Source organism: Ceratotherium simum, chromosome 14 (genome assembly GCF_057802395.1).
Source record: "Ceratotherium simum simum isolate JZ-2026a chromosome 14, ASM5780239v1, whole genome shotgun sequence".
Classification (NCBI taxonomy): Eukaryota; Metazoa; Chordata; class Mammalia; order Perissodactyla; family Rhinocerotidae; genus Ceratotherium; species Ceratotherium simum.
This window is the reverse complement of record NC_141913.1, coordinates 8454886-8477002: the sequence shown is the minus strand read 5'-3', so window position 1 is coordinate 8477002 and position 22117 is coordinate 8454886. Positions and strand designations below refer to the sequence as shown.

At 50.3% G+C, this 22117-nt stretch overlaps 1 protein-coding gene across 1 annotated transcript in view; it reads left to right on the top strand.

Annotated features, from left to right (window-relative positions):
* Window positions 1–21430, top strand: part of CABLES1 (Cdk5 and Abl enzyme substrate 1) — a 110869-nt gene extending 89439 nt beyond the window's left edge. Inside the window, exons 6-10 of the mRNA XM_004421121.3 lie at window positions 395–551; window positions 1668–1771; window positions 15883–15989; window positions 17298–17505; window positions 20505–21430. Coding sequence (XP_004421178.2) covers window positions 395–551; window positions 1668–1771; window positions 15883–15989; window positions 17298–17505; window positions 20505–20645 — 717 coding nt within the window. The 3' untranslated portion in view covers window positions 20646–21430. The remainder of the gene's footprint in view (window positions 1–394; window positions 552–1667; window positions 1772–15882; window positions 15990–17297; window positions 17506–20504) is intronic.
* The last annotated feature ends 687 nt before the right edge of the window (window positions 21431–22117 follow it).

The following is a 22117-nucleotide window of genomic DNA, read 5'->3' as shown; positions in this document are numbered from 1 at the left end:
AGGAACGTATAGGAGGACACAGTCCCTTGTCAGAGACTCTTGGGGCCTGAGGTGTTCTGGAATTCTGCACTTGGTGCCGATTGTATTGCTCAACACCCCAGCAGCTTCTGCGATAGTACCTTGTTATCAAACACACTAATGTTTCTGCCATATAACGTGAATACTCACGCCAGGTGGGATAAATTAAAACTATACACAACCTCCATCAGTCCAGGTTAGGTTTTGGCCAAAGTGAGTGCCAAAACAGATTTCATTTTTCAGATCTCATTGGACTTTAGAACTGCGGGTGTGGGAGTATGGACCTGACCTTGGGGTGGCAGCGTAGCGTGGTCAGAATGTAAACCTGGCACTGCCTGGTAGTGATCACTTGCCTGCTTTTGTCTTCGCCTTTTAGACTGTTTCTTATACCCAATTTCTGTTACCCACAAATGCCTTTGGAGCCCGGAGAAATACCATAGACTCCACTTCCTCCTTCTCCCAGTTCCGTAACCTGAGCCACCGCAGCCTCTCCATTGGCCGAGCCAGCAGCACCCAGGGGAGCCTTGACACAGGTAACCTGAGGCCTGGCTGGGTCCAGGAAGGTTGTGGCAGGAGGTGCCTCGCTGTACAGTGTGGGTTCGGTCTTCCTGTTTGCAGACTGGAGGACAGGTGCGCCTAGAGCATGAGCTCATCCCACAGGCGACATGACTTTTGGGCAAGCCCAATATCGGGCTGTGTGGGCTTACAACCAGGCCACAGGCGGATGTCTCTACTGAGATGCTTCCGTCACCAACCCCCAAGCCTCCCACAAGGAGAAATGCCAAGGCCATCTGCACCATGCAGACATGGCTACATTCCCCAGCGTCTCGCCATCATTCAGCTCCTCATCTCAGCCTGGTTCCTGCCTCCATTTTCATAGTGCTCAAATTTGGCTTTTCTTCAATTAATTGGGCCAGAAACTCAGGATCAGGTATGAAAACTTTCTTTGTGATTTTCCTAGTGGGTGACCTACTGAGGTGCTGAAGACTTGCATGCTTCCAGCTTTGCCTATGTAAACCTTTGTAAGAATGGACACAAGGGAGAAAACTCTTTATGAAGTAGTATTATTTCCATTCTCAGAGAAATTCCAGGTGAATGTGAAGTCCCACAGGCCTGTCCAGGGGCTGAGTTCAGAAGCACTGTCCTCACGTTCCAGCTGCTTCCGGTCATTGGCAGCTGTTCGCATAGGTGCCTGCTCTCACGTACATTCATGCAGACACGGTAGCCTGCCCGGAAGCACTCACACCAAAAACGTGCTTCTCACCTGGCACAACCTGAGTTGGCTAATCTCACTTGCAGGTTTAGAAAAGGAGCCTTTTCAATGTCACATTTTATAACCTGTGCGTGTTCACTGCATCTTGCATGCTCTGTGAGGTTTTGTGCTCTCCGGGGTCAGGGAGATTAATGTGTAATTTTCTAAAATGGAAGAAATGTCAGAAGTATTTGGTGAACCCTTTTGTGGAGGGATACACTCCACTGGTGTGCAGAGACGTCTACTCAAGTCAGAGTGAGCGATGTGACCCTGAGCTAGATGCCCTGAGTCCGGCCTTTCTTCAGTCTAACTTTATACTCGGCATTCGGCTAGCTGCTGCTGCTGCTGCTTCGGGGGGTCCAGGGCCACTAATTATCATTTTGCATGTGATCCTTAGGGAGCGACCTGGGAGACTTTCTGGACTATGACCCAAATCTCCTGGATGACCCGCAGTGGCCTTGTGGCAAGCACAAACGCGTTCTGATCTTTCCTTCGTACATGGTGAGTAGCAGTGGAGGGACCGTGGGTTTGCTCACCCCCTCGCCCTCCAAGGAGTGGCTTGGAGGCGGCAGGCTCACCTTAACAGACGGCTGCTCTGCTTGGGATTGGGGGGCTTACTCAAACACTGCCCTGCCTGAGAGACCTTCTTTAGGACTCCCCCGTGTGGGTTGCTTATGGAAGGACCGTCACATGCTGGTCCAGGATTCTACTGGTCACCTGGCCTGTGTACACCACTTCAGCTACCAGCTCCGGGTCGGAGACCCTCACCTCTGAGGGACACCCTTGAGTTTATACATCCACAGACCCCACTAGGGGAGGACCAGGCCCATCACTGGCAGCACCGAGTTCAAGTTCAGCTCTGTTTGGAGTTCCTTGGTGACTGTAGGCCTCTGCACACACTCCGAGCAAACATTTGGCAGTGGGCTCTGGATGACAGAATTATCTCCTGGGAAAGTGAAAGTAGGGCAGTGTGGGTGTTAATGCAAAACCTTTCCTTGCCGTTTTTATTTCATGGACTCTTCCTGTTTTTCCCTTTGTGTAATTTTGGTTTCTGCTTTTGGCTGACCACTATTTCCCACCACTCCAGGCTACCGTTTCTCCAGACAGCAGTGGGGCCTGATGGGGTCCCGTGTACTTTCTTTGGGCAGACGTGCCCTACCTCGGAGGCGGGCAGAGCCTGGGCTGCTGCGGGAGGAGGGGGAGCTGGGCTTGCAGAGAAACCCGCCACACACGGCATCAGGTGGGAGAGCACTGACCCAGAATGTCCCTGCCACCTCCCTCCAGGCCCAGGTGGGATGTGCACAGCTGAAAATGGCCTGCTCTGGCTCCCTTGCTCCTCCCCAGCCTGTGCTGTTCTCGGCAGCCTCAGCCTCAGAAGTGAGCGGAGGGTCCTTTTTCTGTTTTAGGCTCTTGTGTCTGCAGAAGCCACAGTGGGACCCATCCCCATGTACCAGGGCTCGTGACCACCCCCTTGGAGCTGAGAGTTCTCAGCTATGGGGTTCCACCCTCCAGCCTCTCTCCGCTCTGCACATTGGCACGTAGCTGACATCAGAGAAACCCTGGGCAGGACTCAGGCCCTTGCAAATTACTTTCCGCATATATCCTCTGGTCATTTGGCACATAGCTCAGAGGTCATTCTGATGTGCCGCATTGAGTCAGAGTGAATTACCAAAGACATTTAGTTTAAAATTCCCCCACTCTGCACTCTCCCGTCCTTATTCCCCAACTCCTAACACAGAAAGCAAAACCAGAGCCATGTTTAGGTTTTTTTTCCCCACTCTATGACCTGTTAGATTATTTACTTCTTTTTTAAAACCAGGGCTTAGCATATAAGCTAGCACATAATCAGCGTTCGATAAATGACCAGAATCGTTGCCCTGATGTTAAGGGGGGAGCAACAGAAAGGTCACAACTTATGTCAGAATACGGATTTTTTATGTTGTTCACTGCTTTATTTATTAAGGTTCACTTTCTTCAGTACCTTGGGCAGGAAACTGTGGCTCAGGGAGTCGGAGTGAGGCTGTCACGGTTGACAGACAGGAAGTGGGGGGCTGAGCCTAGAACTCCTGGCTCAGTGCCTTCTCACTGTGCCTCTGCATCCCACTCCCTCGGCGGTCAGTGGCAGAACTGCCAACCTCAGGGTCGGGCGTGAAGATGAATCTTTGGGCCAACAGTTCAACAGATTTCTAGGTAACTGGGAGAATGAGGATGCACTATTTTTTTTTTTTTATTGTGAAATTTTTGTTGTACATTATTGTTTATCAGTCACCATATAAGGAGGGTGCACTATTTTTGAGTGGTGTTAGGGTCTGGTGGGGAGCTCCTCTATAAACGTGTATTGTCTGGTGATAGCACTGACCTCCTCTTTTATGGGCCTGGGTTGGGCTGCTGCCAGATCTGATGCTTTTTCCTTTTCTTTAAGTGATCTTGTTGTGAGCTGAGAGGTTCTGGGCCACAGTCCCCATGAGCACACCTGTGCACACGGATGATTTTTCTTCCTTGGACAGCATGCTAGATGACTTTCCAAGTCAGCATATATGTCCTACCCTCGGTGTTTTATGTTCTCAAGTGGGTCATTTTTTATTTCACCACTTTGAATCTGCAACCTATGCTTCCTGTAACAGGCCATTTTTTAGAGAATGAAATTGCTCATGAATTGCATTTGCCTGGTCAGCTCCACAGGACCTACATCTCCTTCTATTGTTGCCACAGATATTGGCAAGAAAGATAAAATGTGGGACGTCCGTTTTGCAGCATTCTCGTTTAAGACATTGACGTGCATGTCATGTGTTACAAAGAGCCTCCAACCAGCTCCCCAGGGGACTTCCTCTCTCTAGAAGCAGGCGAGGACTATAGGGCTGTTTCACATGCATTTTACATCGCACTTGCAGGAGCAGGAGCAAGGGGTTCTTGGGGTTTGTTTGCTTTATTTTGTGTGTTGGGTAACAGGTATAGAATTTGTCCATTCAACCAGGATTGACTGAGGCCCTACTGTGTGCCAGGCAGGGTGCTTCCTTATACAGTAGAGCACAAACCAGCCACAGTCCCCGTTCTTCTCGACCTCATGGTGAGTGGGAAATCAGGCAGTGAACAAGAGACAAATCGCTATAGTCATGGGGAGGGTGAGGAGGGAGCCCTCCTAGAAAAGTGGTAGGAGATGACAGGGAGGATTGGAGGTTGGAGGTAGGCCTCCAGGAAGGCTCCTCTGAGGAAATGGCATTGAAGGTGAGCACTGAGGAGTGAGAATGTGTGAAAGAGGTTTGTAAAATCGACGTTTTTAACAGTAAAAGTCACTGCCCTTCCCTGTACACGTGCGAGCACACAGGCACGTGGGGAAGTCACACCTGTAGAATGATGGTCCTGGCAAACCCTCCTCACTAACTGACCCAGGCACGGGAAGCTGCACTTGTAATAGTCCCTGACTACCAACGTGGACAGAGAGAACTGCAGGGTTACTTGACCCAGGTTGTTGACCGCCCTCTTTGTGGGTCTGGGGCACATCTTGGCCCCTAGGCAGGAGGTAGGCACACTGCCCAGACAGACCAGGCTTGGAGCACTCCTGCTGCGGTGTGAACCTCATCGTTGCAGGGCGCCCCCTGCAGGCAGGTGTCGGACCTGTGAGAAGCCTGTGGGCCTGGCTCCCCACCCCCTCGACAGGGCTCCCTGCTGTGGCCTTTGCTTGGCGACTGGGGAAGGGAGCCGGCAGGCCATTTATGTGCTGACCGTGCACAGTGCTGCCCACCTCCCTAAATGTCGGCCCCAGAGCCTCCGGGGTCCTGTGGCTATGCCTGTCTTCCTTCGGCCCCTGGGGCGGCCCAAACTGGGTCAGCCCAGTGGAGGCCCCGAGCCTGAGAACCAGGCCTGTTTTCTGGGGTGTCCTGTTCCTGTGGAATTTCAGAGTCTGAGATGTTCCTGTGGCTCTGAAGAATCAAGCGACTCTGAGAGGGATGAGCCGGTCCTTTCACCCCATCAAATCCTGCAGCCGCTGTTTATGGTTTTTCTGTCTTCATATTAAGGTGTAATTTGCATCCAATTAAATGCACCCATTTTAAGTGTACAGTTCCATAAATTTGTGACCTCCACTCTGATCAAGAGATGGAGCGTTTCTGTCCCCTAAGACAGTTCCCTCCTGCCCATTAAGCTCTGCCTCCCACCCCTCCCTGCGGAGGCAACCCCTCTTCTGACTTCTCTCACCAGAGACTGGTTTCGCTTATTCTGGAACTTCATGGAAATGGAATCATACACTGTGCTACTATGTGCTCTTATTTTTTTGTCCATCTTCTTCTGCACAACTTAATGTCTGTGAGATTCGATTGTGTTTCGTGGATCAGTAGTTTGTTTTTTAATTGCTGAGTAGGGTTCTGTTGTGTGGATATACCAGTTGATTTATCCATTCCCCTGTTGGTGGACATGTGGGTTGTTACCAGTTTAAGGATGTCATGAGTATTGCTGCTGTGAACATTCTTGTACGAGTCTTTGTGTGGAGTATATTTTCATTTCTCTTGGGTAAATCCCTAGAAGCAGGCTTTCTGAGTCATAGTGTAGGTGATGTTAACCAGCCAGGATGTAATTGGATGTGTATTTTCATTCATGTTTGTTCTAAGTATAAGATAAAAAGGCTACTCGTTGCCACAGTTAGGACGCCCCTTAAAGCAGGAGAGTTCCAGAGGTGAACATTTCCCTGAGGCTCAGGAAGAAGCCTGTTATTTACAAAGCTTGAGTGGCGCCCCTTTAAAATGGGCCTTGTATTCGTAGTTCAATTTGTGTTTTTTAACTTTGATCCAAGGTCACTCCCACTGGTAGCCACTGTGAAAGGGCAAAGGTGAAATTTGGAACTAAAGAAAAATTCCCGGGGCAGGTGTGGACACCAAATTGCTGCCGCCCCTGTGGTTCTGGCCTTACACTGTCTAGAAGGTGACCACAGAACATGAAAGGACGTGGCCCCCCAGGCTGCATGCAGGTTCTTGTAGGGCCTTAGCTTAATGACGGTGTTTCTCAGGGTGGGAGGGAGGGCAGGAGGCCTCGTGTCAGAACTGGACGCTTCCTGCCTGGTGCACCGCCTGCCCTGTAATTAAAGTTGCACTAGAGAGCGGTTATTTGTCATTAGAACCTGGCAGCTGGAGTCGGTAGTGGTTTTGGTTTTTTTCCCCTTTATGGGTGTGGAGAGCAATTAAGAGCAAGTAACTGAAAGAGCTGACAGAGAGAATGCCAACAAAATTAACATTATTTGAATGGATTTCTGGAACCTTTTCCTTTCTCAGGAAGAAACATCTCTCAGACTATTTTGACATCAGAAGGAAAACCAACTAAGAACCTTTATGATGCCTGTAGGTGTATAGATCTCCAGGGGACATCTCTTGGATTGATCTCCATGATAAAGTGCCTATTCTTTTATTTACTCAATATTACAATCTAAGTACTCATGGAAAAAACCCTCCTTCTACCCCACATCTCCCCAGTGTTGTGGGGATGTATCTTACAACTTAGTTTTTCAGTGCAGTATGAGCTACTGAGCAGTGGGAAATAGAAGACTCAGTAAAAGGAAGACTGAGTCAGCCTTCCCGGTGGTGGGCGAGTAGACTCTGCTTTCCCCACTGTATTTCTTTTTCATTGAAAGCCATTTCAATGATGACATAAGTGCCTATTTACCTGTCTGCAGGGTGGGTTTATTGAGAAGCTGAAGCAGCCTGAGCCCCGGGGTTCCCTCCGTTACCAGGCTCCTTCCAGGGCCCTCAGGTTTCGAGGTGCCTAAAGCTTATTTAATTCTGGAAACCCTCTTTAAGGAAAGGAATGCAATCTTATAGAAACACCATTGCTCGGCCTCACTCTCCCGAGATGTGAAAGGGCCCTGGAGCTTCCCAGGTGCCTGCACAGATGCTGAGCAGCAGGATCGTGGAGGACCAGCCAGCTTTTGGTGTGAGTGTTGAAATAAAATGCCTCACTGCATTGTGGTGGGTTTTGTTTTTTGTTTGGGTTTTTTTCTTTTTTTTTTTTTTTTGGTAACAACTTTATTGGATATAATTCACATATCATACATTTCACCTCTTTAAAGTGTACAATTCAGTGGTTTTTAGTATATTCACAAAGTTATGCAGCCATCACCACACTCAATTTCTGAACGTTTCCATCATCCCAAAAAGAAGCCCCCGTACCCTTAACCTCCTACCCCCTCAGCCCTAGGCAACCACTGATCTACTTTCTGTCTCTGTAGACTTGCCTGTTGTGGGCCTTTCATATAAATGGAATTGTACACTATGTGGTTTTTTGTGTCTGGCTTCTTTTACTTGGCATAATGTTTTCAAGGTTCATCTATGTTGTAGCATGCAACAGTATTGTGATTTTTTTTTTGCGATTTCATTTTTTTCTAGTAAAAATAGTACAAAATGAAATATTAGCTTTACATTTTTACCCAGGATGTTGCAGCATCTACTCTCTATGTATTTGTCTCAGATTCTTGATAATCACTGGTGATTTTTAACATGACCCTCCATACACAATTCATTGGCCCAAGCTCCAAGACCATCGTGTAAGAAGCATGGATTTGGGCCGGCCCCGTGGCTTAGCGGTTAAGTGCATGCGCTCCGCTACTGGCGGCCTGGGTTGGGATCCCGGGTGCGCACAGATGCACTGCTTCTCCAGCCATGCTGAGGCCGCGTCCCACATACAGCAACTAGAAGGATGTGCAGCTATGACATACAACTATCTATTGGGGCCTTGGGGAGAAAAAGGGAAAAAAAAAGGAGGAGGATTGGCAATAGATGTTAGCTCAGAGCCAGTCTTCCTCAGCAAAAAGAGGAGGATTAGCATGAATGTTAGCTCAGGGCTGATCCTCCTCACAAAAAGAAAAAAAGAAAAAACAAACATGGATTTAAGAGTGCATCTGCATCCCATCCAGACCGCATCCACCCAGAGTCCTCTCGAGTGGGTGGAGACGCTTCCATACGTTTCTGGAGTACCCGATACATATTTGACAAATATCTGAAACTGTGCCATGCTTTGCACAGCCTGGTAAATGCACGTGGTCGTGTAAACCTGAAGCAAAAGCAGCTTTTCTTGTGTTTCTCTCCTTGATTTGCAAACCATTTCATTTCAGTAAGGGAAACTGAAGAGCTGCTCCCCTAAGGGGCAGGGGGGAGAGTAAATCCAGGATTATGCATTTGGAATCCGAGGGGTAGAAATAGCAACAAATGCAGCCCCAGGCTGCACAGGCCTTCCGCTCTTTCCCATAGTTCCCTTGTGATTTACTGTCCTCTTAGGGAAAGGGATTAAATGCATAGCCCAGCCCAAATGCCCAGCTGTTCATGGTTAGATAGATTTAGTCTCGGGCCAAAGCTCTGCTTAATTACCTTAGCAAGCACATGACATCTGCTTTCCGGTGCCCAGCTGAGCTAGGAGCGCCCATGGGTGTCGGGCCAGTGTGGTAGAGGCGGGACAGCTGTGACTGTGCAGTGGCTCCTGGTGCTGGAAGGAGCTGCATGTCTGCCCCTGGTCTCCCTGCTGGCTCCTGGGCTACAGGTAGCCGTCGGGTGGGAACCCAGCTCCTTTGGAATGTTCCTGCCCCCAGGGGCTCCTCTGACCCAGAGGGGAACAGTAGCAGAGTCTACGGCATGCTCCTATCTGTTCAGAGCTGCTCAGAAGACTTTCTGGGAGATATGGAGGGCAGGAGAGTGAGGAAGGAAGGGAAGGGGAGAGCCTAACAGGCCCCGAAGGGGAAGCACGTTTTATGTTTTCTGTTGGAATCAGACTGCCAACCTGTCAGCTCTGGGCCCCTCATTGTTCTCCAGCATTGTTACTGGGGCATGTGTACCCCACACACACCTGCTGCCTCAGTTCCCCTCACCTCCCCCCGCCCCCCAGTGCACCCTGAGCCCACCCTGAGAGGCCTTCGCTTTACAGCATTACGACTAGTGCCCTGGGCCAGGATGCGCCCAAGTTCAGTGGCGGTCTCCTCCATTCTCTCGTGGTGAGTCAAGCCTCTATTTGTTTTTATAAAAAGCAGAGGGTATCTCAGCAGTCGATGTGGTGGGCTCTGCCAGCTAGATAACTCAGTTGTGGTCTCACCATCTCTTCCTGTTATCTCAGAAGGGATTTGTGGTGTCAGCCCCCACACGGGGCCTTCCTCGCTCTGCCTCCCGTCTCCGGTGGGGCAGGCCGGGCAAAGCTCCTTTCTGTATTCTGTCTCTCTGGACATTCTGTGTTTTGGATGGTCTCCTTCTCCCCTTTATGCAGCTGTGCATACACAGCTTCCCTACAGCCAGGCAGCTGCGAGAAAGTGGGTCTTAGCCGTCTCACGCCCTGAGTGTGGAATGGCCCCCTCTGCAAAAACACAAGCGCCACGGAGGGAGCTGCCCATTGGGCACGCAGCCCGGCGCAGCTGTCGGCCACTGCTGTAGGGCCGCCAGGAGCCCTGCCTCTGGCAAAACCCACGGCCTGGAATTAGATGGCGTTGAAAACAATGGGCACTCAGTCTGTCCCAGACCAGGAAGGAAGCCTGTTTATTAGCGTTTTGATTCGTAGTATCGTGCGTGCGTGCATTGGCAAAACCCAGGCATTGAGAGTCTCTATAAACCACACAATTAGACTGATAGGTGAGCTAGAACAAAGCTTTGGCCTCACTTGGATTCCTTCTCTCTCACGGCGGAAAGACTGAGTGGCTGGGGTCCCGTTGTGGTCCGCGCCTGCAGCTCAGCCTCCCAGTACTGCCTCCTGGGCCCACCCCCACCCCTGAAAAGAGGACTGCCATCTCTCTGGGTGGCCGGGGTGGGGGGGTGTCCAGCCTTTAAACGATGTCATAAGGCTCCCTCAAGGCAGATAGGACCATGCAGAGGAACTGTGGCTGCTATATTCCAGGAAGTGTTTCTTAGCGGGAACTGGAGCTGAGGACGTGAGGACTGTCGTCCCCTCTGGAATCTGCCCGAGGGGGGGGCCAGGACTCAGGGTGATTCATCCAGTGCCTGGAGCCTGGCCCGGGTGGGGCGGGTGTGAGCAGTGAGCTCAAGGTGCAGCATCTGAGCAAGGCCCTGTCTGAGCAAGGGTCTGTGAGCAGATTGTCACTTTGGGGACCGCCCCCTCAGCTGCTGTGATTATGTATCTTGTGCACCTGAGCGTGAGTAGGACCTGGAGCAGCCCCACAGACCTGGTGCCCTGCAGCCGTCATCATAAAGTGGATGATGGAGAAGCCAAATGAAGAAGCTGAGGCACAGAGAGCTTCAGCAGTTTGCACTGGGCCGCCCGGCTGCCAAGTGGCAGAGCCGGAGTTTAAACCCCGGGGGTCTGGCTCCAGAGTCTGGGCTCTTCCCCACTGAGCTGCAGCTCAGAGAAGCAGAGACAAAAGCAAGACCGAAGAGAGAGCTGTCTCAGCAAGCAAAGGAGGCAGGGAAAGGAGAAACATGGAAAGGACTCCCTCAGACCAAGGCCTGGGCCAGCACCTGCTGCCTGGGGCAGAGCTGGGACCTCACAGGCGGGCGGCTCTGCATCCAGCCTGGGAGGAACAGCTGGGATTAGAGTACAGAAGGCCGCGTAGCAGCACCATTATGAGCAAGCACCACTGTGTTGTGTTGTTGAATTTTGTACCCCAAAATGATAGGCTGAAGTCCTAACCTCCAGTACCTCAGAATGTGACTTCATTTGGAAATAGTGTGTTTGCAGATATAAATTAGTGAAGATGAGGTCGTACTGGAGTAGGGTAGGCCCTAGTCCAATATGGCTGGCGTCCTTCTTCAGAAGACAGAGACACACAGAGAAGACAGCCACGTGAACAGAGACACACAGGGAGAACACCATGTGAAGGCGGAGGCGGAGACTGGAGTGATGCATCTACAGGCCAAGAAATGCATGGGACTACCAAAAGCTAGGAAAAAGCAAGGACGGATTCTCTCCAGAGTTTCAGAGTGAGCATGACTCTGCTGACACCTTGATCTTGGACTTCTGGCCTCCAGAACTGTGAGAGAATATATTTCTGTGGTTTAAGCCATGCAGTCTCGGGTGCTTCGTTACAGCAACCACAGGAAACTAACACATCCACTTGTGCGTTCTCCACCAGCCGAAGGCGCTCAGACTGACGTCCGTGATTGACCACCATCCTCTTACCATCTTGAGTTTTGGAGGCCTTTCATTGCCCCGGAAGCCAACCTACCTCACCCCTAAAATAGATGTGAGCAAACAGACTAGAATGACTGCATCATTGGGCACCGTCCTCAGGTATGGGCAGCTGCGAGCACCCAGCCGTCAGCACTCACAGCCTCTTTTCCCAGATGCCCTTGAATTTCCCAAAGCAGCCCCCTCGGGAATGCTGGGCCCAGCTGGCCTGTGTCCATCCCATACCTTCCCCAATGGAGTCCCTTCCTCTGCCACACCCTCCTGGGGACAGCGCTGCTGGCCACTTGGAGGTCAAGAAATGGGGGTTCTTGACAGAAAGATGGATGTTTGCAGAGACCCCCACCCCAAAATGTACTCTATCTATGTCAGAAAATACTCTGAGTAGCCAGGTAGTGGCCCAGTAGATGAGTAAGTGGAGGATCAGGCTGCTGGCACGTTCTGCTCAGTGCTGGGAGCAGTCGCAAGGACATGGCCTTCTGTCTGGAAACTCCACATGGAAGGGATCACAGAATGCTGCTTCTGTGCCTTGGGGCAGCAAAGCCAGGATTCAGAGGAATTCTGTCACCTAGAAGATGAACTCGAGGGCTTGGCCGTCCCTGCAGCTGCCATAGCCGTCCTTGCTGGGGGCTGGAGACTGGGTCAAGGGTCTCATAGCATCAGCTCACAGGCCCTCTTCGCCCCCCACGGTCCAATATGGAAATAAATATACATGTCCACTCATCCCCCTGTCAGGAAAAGTAGGCCCCAGCTCTGTACCCCAAGAGCTACAATGAGGCTACTTGTAAAACTAAGAGTTTCTCCTGCAAGGCCTGGGCCTGGGAAGGGACCTGAGCCTTCCTGGCCCCACCTCCAGGCTGCAGGCTGAGCTAGATTCTTGGTGCTCACGGGGTCATTCCAAAGCTAGGACTGGTCAGGAAATGGTGTGTGAGGGCCCCAGGGCAAGACTTGGCACCGTGGCAAACTGATAACATTGGTGCCTTTATCAGAAGCTCTGCCCTTATCCCACATCTCCCCGGTGAGGTTCAGCGACAATAGTGGTAAATGCCGTCAATGAGAGCAGTGTGTGCGTCAGTTATGGTTCAATTATGAAGTACAGCATCCACTTGCACTAGTTTAAGGAGAAAGGGATTTATTAGAGGTACTAAATAGCTTATAGAATCACTGGGGAGGCTGTCAAAACAGGCTAAGTTGGGATTTCAGGAATTATCCCAAAGCCACACTGCAGAGCCAGGCCACCAGAGGAGCCTGCACCAGCCTCCAGCTCTGGATGTGGCAGTGCTGCCACCTCCCCGGTCAGGAAGCTGCCACTGCCGCTGGCTCCAGATCCATGCTGTCCTGCTGTGGTCTACACCCACGAAATGGGCACCCAGGACTCTAGGACTCCTGCCATGACTCCTCTTGGCAAGAGAAAGAAACAACAGAAACACAACCTTTGCTTCAATTCTGCCTTCTTGGGCCAGTGCATCTGATGGGAAGAACTGGAATTGTATTTGGAATCCTAGCTGCAAAGGAGTCAGGAAGTACAGCTGGAAGGGGGACAGGGGTGGATATCCACACCATAGCATATGATGAGGGTGAGTCACGGGGAGAGCATAGGGGGTTAGGGAAGATGATCCTGCAGAAGTGGCATTACCAGCCAGACTGTGGGTGGGTGTTAGCCAGGCCAGGAGAAGCTGATTGGAATAAAAATCACGTGGGCACCATCACGGTGCAGCCAGCAGGGCCCCACCCTCAGACACTGACTCAGTGGGACTGGAGCCCAGCTGTTTGCTGCCCTCTCCCACTTTGGTGCTCTCGATAAAATTCTCCAGTGCCCTTCAGGTACATTCTGTTATCTCTGATCTTCAAGATAAAGCAGCTCCATCAGGTATTCTTACCTTGGCTCAGAGAAGAGGAAGGTGAGGCTGAGGGAGATTAAGCCACTTGCCCTAAGTTGTCCGACTTGCTGGAGGCGGAGCCGCTGACCAGCACCCGACCCTTTCCGCCTGCCAGCCATCTCGAACTGCTCTCCACTGCTCATTTCAGTCCAATTAAGAACAGAAAAGCAGGCAGGCAGTGCGAGTGTGAGCTGGGGATGTGGATCCCAGTGCTGGCCCTGCCTCAGTCTGCTGAGGTCTAGAACAAGCCTCTCCACCTTTCAGAGCCTCTGTTTCCTCACCTGTAAGGTGGGGTGGCTGGAACCTATCTGCAAACTTCTTTTTTTGGCAGTGGGAGTCTGTTTTCAAGAGAGGTGTTGTGTCTATCTACATATAAGACAGAAAAAAGCAGAGCTGCTGTAGTTGCTGCAGGAAGGGATCCAGACCCCCCCCCCTTCCAGGATACCACTGCTTGGGGCTCACAGGGCTTCAGCCCCCAACAAATGCCAGTGGCTGCTTGCTTGAGCCCACTCACATCATTGCAAACCTTGACTTTCATCTACAGAGGAAGAGCAGGAGGGGGCTGTCTCTGCAAGTTCAGGGTGCCTGGACATGGGCCGGGGGGAAAGGTGCGGGGTATTTAGGAAACAGAAGAGTTGGCTGATTGGCGATGGGCTCAGCTTGAGGTAAATGGGTTAGATGTGGTCCCCCATTCTGCCACCTGTTTCCTGAATGAAAAATCTTACATCCTAGTCAACCAGAGGTGACATTTGTTTGAGATGAAATGAGCAGTATTTAAGTCGGAAGGGAAACAAGCCCGTCTTGGAGGGCTGCCCCAGGGGAGGCATCCACTCTGCTGGACCTTGGCAGTAAGTGGCCTCCATAAAATCCCGGGTGCCCCCCATCACTGCCTGGCACGCACGTGTGTGTGCATGCACACGTCCGCACATCAGTGCTGCACGTCGCAGGTACACATGGCAGCTACCAGAATGGGCGTGTCCTGGGCCAGCTGAGGGAGTGCCTTTCTGACTGGGCCGGAAAGACCAGCATGGCATCGCACCCTCTGAGTCCACTTCTACCCAGAATTTGAGAAAGCTTTGAGCAAGTGTGGTGGAATCACTTGAGTTAATATTGCTACAGTTTGCCTTTATTCACCAGGGAAGCAGAGAAAGTGCCCTTAAGATCACTGTGACTCTGGACGTGTTGGCTGTTTGCTCGCTCTTGGTTATTAACTGACACCAGAGGCATTCCATGTGCCTCTTCTAAAATCACATCCAACCAAGCATCTTCTGAATGGAGGCGTTCCCGGAAAGCCACCAACTTTTGTTAGAGCTGTTGAGGAAACCTTTGATGCATCTTCTGGAAGAGGCCAGGCACTTGCCTGAGAAGAGGCTGGCAGCAGCCGTCCATGAGAACGGGCCTTCTCGTCGGAGTCTGTAGTTTCTTCTCTGGCTTGGCCTATAGCCAGCCAGAAGGGGCATCATATGTTGTCACAGCCCTTGGAAAGTGTACTCCTGAGGAGGAAGGATGAGACTAACCCGGTGAGACCCAGCCAGAGGCTGTGTTTAATTCAAAGCTAACAGTGTAAGGCACAGAGGAGCAGGGGAGACCAGGGTACTCAGAGAGGGCTTGAAGGAGCTGGTCTTTAAGGATGGATAGAATTAGAAAGGGGGAAGGTCAGAGGAGGAAACTCAAGGTTCAAGGGACTATTAATGATAGCTGACATTTTATACATACAGTGGAATATTACTCAGCCTTAGAAAGGAAGAGCGTTGTGACACATGCTGCAACATGGAGGAACCTTGAGGGCATTATGCTGAGAGAAATAAGCCAGGCACAAAAGGATAAACACTGTGTAATTCCACTTGTGTGAGGTACCTCGTGTAGTTAAATTCAGAGAGACAAAGTCAGATGGTGGTTGGCAGGAGAAGCTGCAGGGAGGGAATGGGGAGTTGTTTAATGGGGACAGAGTTGCAGTCTGGGAAAATGATAGAAGTTCTGGGGATGGATGGTGGTGGTGGTTGCACAACAATGTGAATGTACTTAATGCCGCTGAACTGCACACTTTTATGTATATTTTCCCACAATTTAAAAAAATAAAAATAAAAAGCTTTTGTGGAGCGTTTGCTGTATGCCAGGCACCGCACAGAGCACTTTCCTTCTCTCGTAGTTCTTGCTGTTGCCATATGAAGTAGGCACTGTTACCTGTTTTCATTTTACAAATGTAGAACTTGAGGTTTGGGGTCGTTAAATAAGCCTCCACAACCAGAGGAGCAGTGGTGGTCAAGTGTGGATCGCACCCAGATCTGCGCGAGTCCAAATCCAAGCCCTCAACACTGCGCCGTGTCAACGACAGGCTGAAACACGGGACCTGAAGGCGGCACTCCCCTCCCTGCCGGGCACCGACTTCTGACGGTCTAGAGGCTGGTGTTTCTAAATGTCCCCTTGTCCTGCTGATGGCAAGGATTTGGTTTCCGTCTACCTCCAGAGGCCACTGCCCCGTTCAGGCTCCTGGACTCAGCGGAGCCCTCGTGGCTCTCAGCTGGGTTCCCCGTTGCTTGGTGGTGTTGGAAGTTGTCAGTTGGCTGCAACTTGCACGTAACTGTTACCTATGACTCTTATTTTAAGGAGTGACCTGTGTCGCCTCATCTTTTACAGACCACAGTAATCGACTACGTGAAGCCCTCGGATCTCAAGAAGGACATGAATGAGACCTTCAAGGAGAAGTTTCCTCACATTAAGTTAACACTCAGCAAAATAAGGAGGTACGTGAGGATCGACAGACATCCACTTGAACTTTCCCTTCAGTCCCCTCTCCCAGCACGCGTTAAGCTCATGCTTTGTACGATGGTTCTTCCTGTTGTTCCTGGCACGTGAAACACAGGCACGGTCAGTAAAAAGACTCGTCCGATGCTGGCTGACGGGTGCCTCGACGTGAGAGCCACGGGAAGGGGGACAGAAAGCAGAGCTCTTGACATGTTGACATGGATCTAGGGGGAGTTTCCTTCAGCGAAAGAATAATTTCATGCTCTCTGCAGCTCACCAGTTCAGTAATATTTGTGTTATGGGAAACTCAGAAAGGATAGGAAACATTCGGTTCCCTGCTTTCTCAAATGTAGACAAAACAGAAGAGAAAAGAGTTGGCATCATAGGGTTTGAGATAACACTTTACCTACAGTTGTCCACCCAGAGGTGACAGCCGAGCCCTATCTTTAATCAGTCAGCAAAACAGCCAAAGCAAAATCAGGCCCGTATTTCCGCTACAGCTGATTGGATCTACTTTGTGGTGACCCATATCTGCTGCCAACGAGTCAAGAGGACTGGCCCTGCTGGGCCCGAGAAGAGTGACTGGTGGTGTGGTATCTGTGTGTCAGGACAGCAGAATTGCAGTGCGTGCATGTGTGTCTCTGTGTGTGTGTGTGTGTGTGTGTGTGTGTGTGTGTGTGTGTGTGTAGTAATGGAGGCTAGACTAAACACCAACACAACATTGGAATATGTGCCCACATTTACACACATGGGTATCCCAGTCCATTTGATTTGATTGATTGACGTTTGATTGATTTGATTCTGGCAGGTTCCAAGCCAAAGAGGTAAGGAAAATTAAGTATTCACACTGTCCATTTGCTGGGCAGCATTCCTCAGTTCACTGGTGCTTGTGCTCTTAGCCTCACCCCTCTTCAGCTGTAGTTAATGGACATGACCGATATTCGGCAGAGCTGATAGCAAGTACCTAATTTATTTCTACATTCACCTCTCTGGAATGACCATAGTTCCCCTCTTGGTTTCCCTCTCTCAGAGAGCCCCTCAGGTGTCCACTTGGGTTCAGTGTGATCCTGTGTCCCTGTCGACCTGGTGTGCACAACTTCACCAACAGAGAAGAGTCCGAAGCCCCCGCAACTTGAGTCTGTTGCCACACATTATGTGACTTTCTCACTCAGAGATTTCATTCCATTCCACGTTGCCCTTCTGGAAATAAAAAAGAGAAAAAACTTTCAAGATGGAGTAGTCTTTTTCTCTGGGGTCCCTGAAACTCCACGTTCTGACAAGACTCTGCCCTCCTTGTCTTTCTGTAGTCTGAAGCGAGAGATGCGGAAGCTTGCTCAGGAGGACTGCGGCTTCGAGGAGCCCACCGTGGCCATGGCCTTTGTCTACTTTGAGAAGCTCGCCCTCAAGGGAAAGCTGAACAAACACAACCGGAAGCTTTGTGCCGGAGCCTGTGTGCTGTTGGCAGCCAAAATCGGAAGTGACCTCAAAAAGCACGAAGTCAAGCATTTGATCGATGTAAGTGGCCTGCATCCTGATGGCTGGGGGAGCACACGCTCCAGTCCAGCATTTGTCTCGCAGAAGAGCCTGGTTGGCAACCCTTCCCCGGGGGAGTTCTAATCCTTAGTGGGTAATAGAGACCAGGGCTGTGAGGTCACTCTGCCTGCAGTGGATGTCAGATGCCACGTCTCAGGCCGTCATAAAATAGAGAGATGATCCACTTTGACAAGACTGAAGATCCCCAGTATTGGGTCTCAACATAAAAATCCATTTTCAGACACCATGAGGGGTGAAATTACTCTCACAGCCACAGCAACCACTGTAATGACAAGGGGTCTTGTGGGGAGTGTGACCGCAGAGCGTCCATCAGACGTTGGCTCAACAGACCTTGGCTTTCTGTGGCCGTGGTTGCCTCCTCTTTGGAGAAAGGCATTGGTTTGACAGAGTGGTATCATCTTTCTCCTAAAGGAGATCTCCATCAAAGCAAGGAAACACTGATCTTTTTGGACAGATATATGAATGCCTGTTTTAAAATACAGTGTATTCTTAGAAAATATGGGGTACAGTAAAGCCAACAGATGAGGAGACAGTTGCCATTGAAAAGATAGTTTCTTACTCACAGGTCCTGAGAGGAGGGGTATCTTAGCTGTAAGAAAACACCAGACTGGGTGGCTTAAACAACAGACATTTATTTCTCACAGTTCTGGAGACTGGGAAGTCCAAGATCAAGGTGCCGGCCACTTGTGTTCCTGGCAAGGGCCCTCTTCCTGGCTTGCAGATGGCCACCTTCGCGCTGTGTCCTCACATGGCGAGGAGAGAGAGAGCAAGCAAGCTCTCTGGTCTCTTCTTATAAGGGCATAATCCCATCATCAGCTCCTCTAAACCTAATCACCTCCCAAAGCCCCACCTCCTAACGCCATCACATTGGAGGTTAGGATGTCAACATATGAATTTGGGGGACACAATTCAGTGCACAACGAGGGGGCACAGCACACCATGGGGAGCCATGTGGGGCAGCAGCAGAGTTGGTCAGGAGGCAGAGGGAGAGGAAAGAACCGTGGGCAGGAGCCGTTATTGTGGTTTCTGAAGGAAGGGATGGGCAAGGCAGGGTGAGCAGGCTTAGGCCTGGCTGGTCTGAAGAATTCCTGTGGGCTCTAGGGTACAGGGGCCTAGTTGCCTGGTACCTGGCCCCAGTGATCAGGGCAGGTGGATAGTGGCCTGCAGTATGAGAGCTGATTGAAGAGGTGCTGGGGTGGGCTCTGGATTGGTTGGTTGCACATGAAGAGTACACTTGCAGGTGACTTGTCCAGTCTCTCCAGGAATTGACTAACCCTAGGGGGGCAGTCCCTCCAGGGTCAGCAAGGCCCCAAGATGTCAAAGCATCAGATATGGAAAATAAAAGACGTGGGTAATACCCCATCTGTCCAGCTGTGCAGCTGTCTTCAGTGACAGAGAAGAGAAGGCAGAAAGGGAGCTAATGGAGGTACCCCCCAAATAAGAAAGAGTATTCCTTTTTGTTTTTTAATTTACTGTTTTAATTATTTTTAAGTGTACAGTTCAGTGGTATTATGTACATTTATATTATTTTGCAATCATCACCACCATTCATCTCCGGAACTCTTTTCATCTTGCAAAATTGAATCTCTCTACCCAATAAACAATAACTGCCCATCCCTCCCCATCAGCCCCTGACAACCACCATTCTACTTTCTGTCTCTGAATTTGACTATTCTAGGTACCTCATGTAAGTGAAATCATACAGTATTTGCCTTTTTGTGACTGGCTGATTCCACTTAGCATAGTGGCCTCAAGGTTCATTCACGTTGTGACATATGTGAGAATTTCCTTTTTAAGGCTGAGTAATATTCCACTGTATGTATATACCACATTTTGTTATCCATTCATCCATCAATGGAAGAAAGAGTATTCTTTAGGTCAGTGCTTTACTGATTTTAAGAAAAATCTTAAGAATTTTAAGAAATTTTACAAAATCATCTAGCTTGTGTAGTAAATACTTTTAGGAACTTGGAGGTGATCTTTGGATACCAAATCTGAGCTGAGAACCAATAGGTTTACATAGATATTAGCTGAACTGATGAATCTTTAAAAGTGTGATGTTATGCACATTTCATCATAGTTGAGTAATATACTATACAGCAAAAGCTGATAGTATTAATGCAGAGTGTAAGGGTAGTGGTTTGACAAGCCATTTACAATAACAATTAACCTAATTCAAGATCCCATCCCAGTTATCATCGGAATACAATGACCAACCACTCTGTTGCTGAGATTTTTCTTTTGTTTATTAAGCCAAAGCAGAATGTGCCCTAGCAAGAATGAGGCCTTCCCTGCGCACCCTCACCCGGCTGCTCTGCATTTCTACTCCAGCAGCGCCTACAGCTGGGTGGACCGAGAGGCAGTGCAGGAACACTGGGCGCTCAGCCCGTTCAGATGCACACGAGCTGTGTGATGCTCTAAAAGTGCGGCGGCCTCAGCAGGACTTGGTCCTCGTGACCAAACTACAGCGAAGCAGCTCATCCAATTCTGCATTTACCGCGTGGTTATTATTGTTGTAGACGATTTGCTGTGTTTTTAGTCTTACCTCTAAGCCTGAATAACCTAGTTGTTAACAGGCAGTTTGAGTCCCAGTTAAGTTTTGAGTCTCAGCGTTGCACTTTACTGCCGTGTCATCTTGGACAAATTAACCTCTCGAGCCTGTTTTCGAGTCTGTAAAATGGAGATAAGTGTGGGATGATTGAGAGATCAGTGACGTCATGGGATGTGTGTGAGGCTCCCGGCAGACGGCGGCTCCTCGGGGAGGCTGGATCCCTTCTCCACCGGGACCGCGAGCCGGCAGCACAGCTGTACCTCCCTCTCTGCCTCCACGGTCTTGCTCATCACGGGTTTCTCTGTCAACGCTTACTGGCTGATGAGAGAGAGAGGTTGCTTGTGGAGAAAGCCTAGGATTTTGATTTCAAAGCTAAAATGCTTTTGGTTTTTTTTTAAATTTGTTGCAGAAACTGGAAGAGAAGTTCCGGCTGAATAGACGAGAACTGATTGCCTTTGAATTCCCAGTGTTAGTGGCCTTGGAATTTGCCCTCCATCTGCCAGAGCACGAAGTCATGCCCCATTACCGCCGCCTGCTCCAGAGCTCCTAGCACAGGCCCCTCGGAGGGCCAGAGACCACTTCCTCTGAGCTCGGCGGAGCGGCACTTACTACTGGAAATGCGAAAACAGAACTCATCAGACCCCACTGTTTTCCTCTCAACGTGCTCTTGTGTAGAAGCAGCACCGGAAGCTTTTCAGGGAGTCTTTGGTCTGGCTAGCCGACATGGGCCGCGAGCTGTTGACTACTCACAGAGAAGAGGAGACCGTGTGGAAGACGGCAGCGGTCCTCCCAGCTCTCCACTTAGCAAGAATCTCTGGCTGCCTCACCTGGTCTTCCTCCCGGTGAGGAAGGTTCCTCCACACACAGCCTTGCAGGTGTGGCCCAGGGCCTTCTCTCTAGACTCCTTCCAACTCAGAGTATGAAATTCTAGAGCAGAGGGGGGAGAGTATTTGCAGAAGTTGGGGGGAGGCTTTTAAAAGTCACCCTCACTGTGTCAAAAGAGCGTGCCAATCTATTTTTGTATCAGCTGTTGGAAGTGCACTTTCCCGTAGGGAGCATGGGTGAGCGAGTGTGAGAATGTATGTGTCTGAGAGAGAGCCGTCAGCCCTGACCCCCAAAGCCAGTCTCACCCTCCATAGAGCAGATCTCAGCCTGGGGTCGTGAGCCAGGCTGACCTTGGGCAGTTACTTCTAGATAATCTCTGGATAATAATCATTCTCTCAGTACCAGATTGTCTGACATCCTCTGCCCCTAGAGAATGACATTGTTTCTGTTCTGCTCCTACCACCAACGGGACAAAGAAGATGAGTCGGCGGTGATGGGTGGGTGGGTGGAGAAGCGTGGGGCATGGTGCTCTGTGCCCTTCTGCCGTCACACCGTGTGCACAGATTTCACCTTCGCACTTTTCCCGCCGTGGAGACGGCCAGGGTTGCACTCCGTGGTGTGGATTCCTGTGCTCTATGTTAGAGTGCATAATGAGCACATTTATTGTGCTGTATATGTATATATAAAAGGTGTTTTATAAAAATCCAGAATCGGGGTAAGACGCATGATGGGCGTTTTGAAGCTTTTGACGGCTGGGACAGACTGCGTCATGAGCTGAGGTTGAGTCGATTGACGAGGCAGCCACTCTTGTCATCGCCACATACCCAGGGCTGTCAGTGCAGAATTTTAATTGTGACTTGTCCTGACTCACTGGGACGACCTGTGCTGGGGCACATCACCACACCATCACCCCACAGCCGCAAGAGGGAGGTGCCCACTGGGGTTCGCCTGACTGAAGAAAGCCTGTGGCTGTGTAAAAAGAGAATTAAAATATTTTATTGTTTCTATAGACATGTATGTGTCTATATAGACATACTCCTTGCCCTGCATTACTGATTCGTCTGCCACCGTCCCCACTTCCCATTTCACACACAGCTCTGGAGCGTCTCACATCACCCCCGAGAAAGGGCGACAGGGGAACTGAGTGTGTACCGCTTTAGTTAGCAGAGCTTGAAAGAATCGGACAGTCACACAGGA